This window comes from Papaver somniferum, chromosome 7 (assembly GCF_003573695.1).
Source record: "Papaver somniferum cultivar HN1 chromosome 7, ASM357369v1, whole genome shotgun sequence".
NCBI classification, from domain to species: Eukaryota; Viridiplantae; Streptophyta; class Magnoliopsida; order Ranunculales; family Papaveraceae; genus Papaver; species Papaver somniferum.
Window position 1 is genome coordinate 52,240,116 of NC_039364.1, and position 5,785 is coordinate 52,245,900.

Here is a 5,785-nt window from a genome sequence, read left to right on the forward strand (position 1 = left end):
GGAAACACACACCATTTGTCATCTTTGGATTGGCGAGGAGTTGTGTTTTTACCAGAATGCCAGTCAATATCTTGCATAAGAATTTTGGCTTCATCAACGTTATCTTTTCTTCTTAATCGAATACCCCAACGAGTATTCTCTTTCATCATGGAGATAAGTTCGTAGTTTTCAAAGAAATTCGCCACTGTATATTTCTCAGCAACTATCTAGGTCTGCGAATTTTGGATCCCTAAGTTCTTTGGAGTAAAGAGATCCTCTACCAGCACCACGATTAGCGAACTCTAGCATCAGACGGATGCAGTCCCCACTTAGTTGGAAAATGGCTCGCGAAAATCCCGGATGAGCGAGAATTTCATAAAATAAAGGAATGTCTGGGTTATAAAGAGGAATAGGGAGACCTGCGAGAATTTGACCTAGCGAAATTATGATTGATTGATCATCACAATTTTGATTGGAGAAAAGCTTGACAGAAAGATTTGATTTGGCATTCACACCAGGAATGGGGGAGAGTGTAAGACCTTTATTAGCAAGATCTTTTTGGACATCTTGTAGATTCTTCTCATATCTATGACCACTTGGAGACATGTTTGAATATAGAGTATGGGAATGTATAGAAAGTAAAAGAATTGAAGGAAGAGAAAATTACAGCAGCAGAATTTGCAGAAGAATGACAGAGTTACAGAGATGAGAGAATAAAAATAGAAGAGAAAGTAAAAAAAAGTGGAAAGAGGGAGGGAGAAGAGTATATAAAGACCATTAAGACGAAGAAATAAACACCATTAAGACGAAGAGACGTGAGCGGTTGAAAGGTAGCGGTTACAGAAGACGTGTCAAGAAATAAATGGAAGAGAGAATACGTGTAATAAATGTGGAATATGAAAAGATAAGCAGTTACGACATTTCTCACATCATTCTCTACTTTACAGAGAAGATATGAGAAGAGGCAAGATGTAGGATCAGAATCTCGCAACAATTATGTCTCAGCGAAATTATCAATGGTACAACACAATAGCGTCGCAGAATAATTTCAGAAACGACGTCAGTAAGGAACATGAGAAAGATGTGATAGTCTTGCGAAAATTAGAGAGCTTGCGAAGTTAACATTTGTAAGGTTGCAAGAATGTCGCAAACCATATCCGAAAATAAAGGACAGATTAGCTGTCATCCACTATGTATTTCCTTATAAATAGTCATTCGAGTTGTAAAAGAGGGAGAGATCTTTTTGAGTAAGAAACAAGTAAATAGGAGAGAGAAAGTTCAGAGTACAGATCATTCTTGACTTCTTTATCTTTCTTGTAAGAACATTCAAAAATTAATCAATAAAATTAAGAGTGTAAACCTAAAAATGAGCTGATCAACAATGAAATCATATGAGGGGTGTAGTGTAGGATTTCCTGCAACTACAGTAATTTGGATACTTCAGACAAAAGTTGCTCAGGTGATGAAGTATCGTTGCTGTTGATGGGATTGCCAGGATGAACTGTGTGGTAAATATGATTCGTTCTCTTATATCTCAATTGTTGATTGTTCATCATGGAAAGGGATATACCATCTTCCAAATCTTTGTATGTAGTGAGTTGTCCTTGTAATGTGATGTTTGATGAATTTGTGATTTGGGTGATGTGGATGATTTGTGTGATTTTATTGTTCCTTGAAGTGATTTTGTGATTGTAGTGGTTAATACAGTTGCAGGAGCATGATTTGTAGTGATTTGTAGTATCCATTAGAGCTCAGCAGGTGAGAGAGACTAGCATTTGACAAATTCTGGTGAAATAATCCGGCACAATCCGTCACAATCCGACCGTTGGGAGAGCCGTTGGAGAGAAAATACAAGAAAAAACGACTAGAATTAGACGGAAGGGAGAGAGGTTAGGTGAGTATTAGAAAAGAGGAGAGAGGGGAGAGGAGAGGAGAGAGCATCCGACAATAATCGAAAAATTGTTCAACCCACCTTAAATCCCACTTAAGTTTTTGTTTTTCTCTTTGTTAATGACGTGTTTTTGTACTGTTTATTCTTTTCAGTATTAGTTAACTTTTCGTTGCATCTTAGGAAAAACAAAATAATGGTGTTTGTCCTGATAAAAGTTTCTTGTAAATAAAGATCTTTGAATTTAATCCACATTAAACAGTGTTCCTTATACTTCAAACTTTGTGGAACTACTTATGGTAAAAAGATCTTTGTGGAAACTACTTCTGCAATAAAGATCGTTTTGTCACAATCTCAGTGGGGACAAATCCGTGACATTCAATTTGGTGAAGAAAATTCTCAAATGACTTAACGCAGTGAAAACATCGAAAAGTCTCGAAATACTTTCTCCGTTGTGACTATATATATACAACAAGATTTCATTTGTGACATGATCGACCTGCCAGTGCTGGTGTATGCTTTCCATCTACAACACAACACAAACTTGGGTTATCCTTTTCATTTTTCATGGAGTACTATAAGAAAAATCATCGATTAATCAGGGAACTCGTTATAGCAGCGATTCTAATTGCGAGCGTAACATACATATTTTTCTGCGCACCAGAAAATATCACAACAAAATTCTCATCGTTTCAGTTACACCATTTATCAAATAAGACTGCACTTACATCACCCAGAGATGACCTCGAAATTGCATTGAAAGAAGCTTCAATGGGAAGAAATAAGACAGTGATCATAGCGTTAGTAAATAAGGCATATGTGGAAGGAGAAATATCGATGTTGAGTTTGTTTCTCGAGAGTTTTTGGCTTGGGGGAGAAAATACTCGATATTTGGTTAATCATCTTCTTCTTGTTACTGTCGATCAAACCGCATACGAAAGATGTAAATTCTTACGGCTTCACTGTTATAGACTTGTCACTGACGGGGTTGATTTTGGTGGTGAAAAGTTATACATGTCCAGTGATTTCATCAAGATGATGTGGAGAAGAACACTTTTCCTCGGTGATGTTCTTAAGCGCGGCTACAGCTTCGTTTTCACGGTACGTGTAACTTTAATTTGTTCAGAATCTTCTTCACTCGTTTTGTCGCATAACTTCTTATACTTCCCCAATGGATCCATAAGTAGTTTCCACAACTTGTAACTTCGTTTTCGACGTCAACTATTGCATATTTTGGAATCACGTTATTGGTCATTTCAAATAGTGTTGCAGTCCCTAAATTAAGGCAACGGCTGTATTAAGGAAATTTTCGGAGTTCACGAGTTCTTTAGGTTTTTCATAATACACACAAGAGAACGGCAAGAAACATCCGACTGACCTATAAAAATATCTGACGAGTCTCCAGGCGGCTGATTGCTGGGTGCCTGTCGTCTACAATTGTCACAATTTCAGTGGTTCAATTAAGTACAAATTGGTGAATTATTTTCCCTAGAAAAAAAAATGAAGTCAAACATTTCATTAGTTAGAGATTAAGACATAATCCTGCTAGGTGGAGCGCGAAATAAGGATCCGTTGAAAATTTTGCACACGGGATTTGTTTTCTTGTTCTTCCTTTTCAAAATTAAACAGGTGTCCTATCGTTTATTGTTGATAAATCTTTCAAAATAACTTTTCAGGATACCGACGTAATGTGGTTAAACAACCCGTTTTTGAGATTAAGTCCAGATGAAAATGAAGATATCCAAATAAGTTCAGATCAATTCTATGGCGATCCTTGGTCTGAACAGAACCTAATGAACACGGGCTTTTACTACGCTCGATCGAATAATAAAACGATTGCATTGTTCGATAAGTGGTACCAAATGAAAGCCAATTCAACTTATACAAATATGAAAGAACAAGATGTACTTGTAAGTTTGATGAGAAATGGGTTATTTGGAGAACTAGGGATGAAAGTAAGGTTCTTAGAAACCATATATTTTAGTGGGTTTTGTGAAGATAGTAGAGATATGAATGTTGTCTGTACAGTTCATGCAAACTGTTGTCGTAGCATCCGTGCCAAAGTTTTTGATTTAACTGTTGTGCTTCAAGATTGGAGGAAGTTTAAGAGGGCTACTGCCAAGAATAAGACGTCGTCGACTGTTGGATATTGGTCGGGACATTTGGGTTGCTATAATTCATGGGCGACTAAAAATTCAACTAAGCAGATAAATACAACAGAAGAATAAAACCATCGTAGTGTAAACCAAGTATTTGTAGAGAGGTATGCCAAAACCAAAAAAAAAAAGAGAAACTATCCGTAGAGAGTTGGCAATTTGCACAACACTCTATACAATTTCCTTTTCTATTTTTTTTTTGAGTTGTTTAGCGGTTCGGCTAAGAATTTTGTAAAATAATTCTAGTCGGACTAGCAACACCGGATGGAAATGAATAACAGTTTGGTTGTTTTGGAAAAATAAAAAAATTCTTAGCCGAATTTTCTGTAAATGTATGTTTGGCTATCTCGGTAAAAACACTAGCCGAACTTTCTAATTTCCTATCCGATTTTTCTGTAAATGTATGTTATGGTTGTATCTTAGATTCGGCTAGCAGCATGGTGGTCTCGACTCGCCGCACATAACTCTGTTAAACACAAAATGAAAATTTGGCTAGCTGTTCTTGATTTTTCCAAGCCGAACATAGTCCACACACCATTAAAGAGGATGTTCGTCTACTCCTGTTTTCCTAATCGAACCTAGTCCATAACTTTATTAAAGAGGATGTTCGACTACTTGTACTTCTATTTTCCTAGTTAAACCTATGACTAGTTTTCCTATTTATACTTTAAAAGTTTTCATTTCCACAAGTCACTTATTACTGAATCGTTATGATTGGCATTCCTCAAAATCATCTTTTAAATCACTCATTTTGTGTACAAGAATCTCAAAAGCTATTTGTTGAAATTTTTCCCCAAAAACCCTTCTTTTCTTTCAAACGATCTTAAATCTTAGTTCTCTTACACTAATATTAAATCAAATATATAATCTGATCTTACTAATGTAATCTATTATCTTAACAAATGTAATTATTAAAAGGGTATTTTAATCATTAAGAAAAATAAACAAACAAGGGGTGTTGAATTTACCTCATAATGACCTAGTAAAATAGGGAGAATGGTCCCTCGTAAGAAAACCATAGTGTCCAAAAAATCATTCTTTTTTTGAGCTTTGGATTTGTTGTAATTTATTTCTCGATTACTAATGAAATCGTTAAAAGAAAAGTGACATAATGTTTTTTGCACCACGGATGGTGAAGAAAACATTCAAAAAAGTTTAACATCAACCATTTTTTAGAGAAAAAAAATCATTTCGGAGATTGATCATTAGTCTCCCAAGTAATTTTGTTAGTTTAATAATTAAATATGTATAGGACTCGCCTTAAAAGTACCAAGACAATTCTAAAAAGAAAAAAGAACTGAAAACTGCTTGAGAGGCTGATTTTCTAGGAATTTCTTTTTTCCAAGCGGCTGATCTTTAGCCTCTTAGTCTACACTATCACATACTCCATATGAAAAAGTATATTGAAGACTTCGATAAAAGGAGCCGTGTATTTCACCAAAGCAACCTTACTTAAAAGGAGAACAAATCCCACCCTATTTCATAATAATAATTTTCTTAACGGCAGGAGTACAACACTGGGTATAGCGTATCCATTGTTATAAATTGTTTAACGTACTTAAACGAAGATCTTGACATCTGCACTGAAGAAAATCTTCTTGAAGCGGACCCTGATTCCGATGATGAGAGCATCGAAAAGATGGCGATCGAGAATAAAACTACATTTATTTATTGCGTGGAAGACCTTCAAGTCCTAGGTTGCTTTAGGTTTAAGCTAAGATAGCTTTGGAACCAAGCCTTATAATGATGCTAAGATTTTGAG

At 35.6% G+C, this 5,785-nt stretch overlaps 1 protein-coding gene across 1 annotated transcript; it reads left to right on the forward strand.

Moving 5' to 3' along the window:
* The first annotated feature begins 2,327 nt into the window (after positions 1–2,327).
* LOC113292665 (uncharacterized protein At1g28695-like) lies at positions 2,328–4,135 on the forward strand. The gene is made up of 2 exons (XM_026541546.1): positions 2,328–2,968; positions 3,544–4,135. The coding sequence occupies exons 1-2, from the start codon at positions 2,435–2,437 to the stop codon at positions 4,093–4,095; spliced, it is 1,086 nt and encodes a 361-aa protein (XP_026397331.1). The 5' UTR covers positions 2,328–2,434; the 3' UTR covers positions 4,096–4,135.
* The last annotated feature ends 1,650 nt before the right edge of the window (positions 4,136–5,785 follow it).

Coding starts and splice junctions, on each gene's coding strand:
- LOC113292665 (XM_026541546.1), top strand. CDS start 2,435: ATGGAGTACTATAAGAAAAATCATCGATTAATCAGGGAACTCGTTATA. Junction 2,969..3,543: donor GCTACAGCTTCGTTTTCACG/GTACGTGTAACT, acceptor ATAACTTTTCAG/GATACCGACGTAATGTGGTT.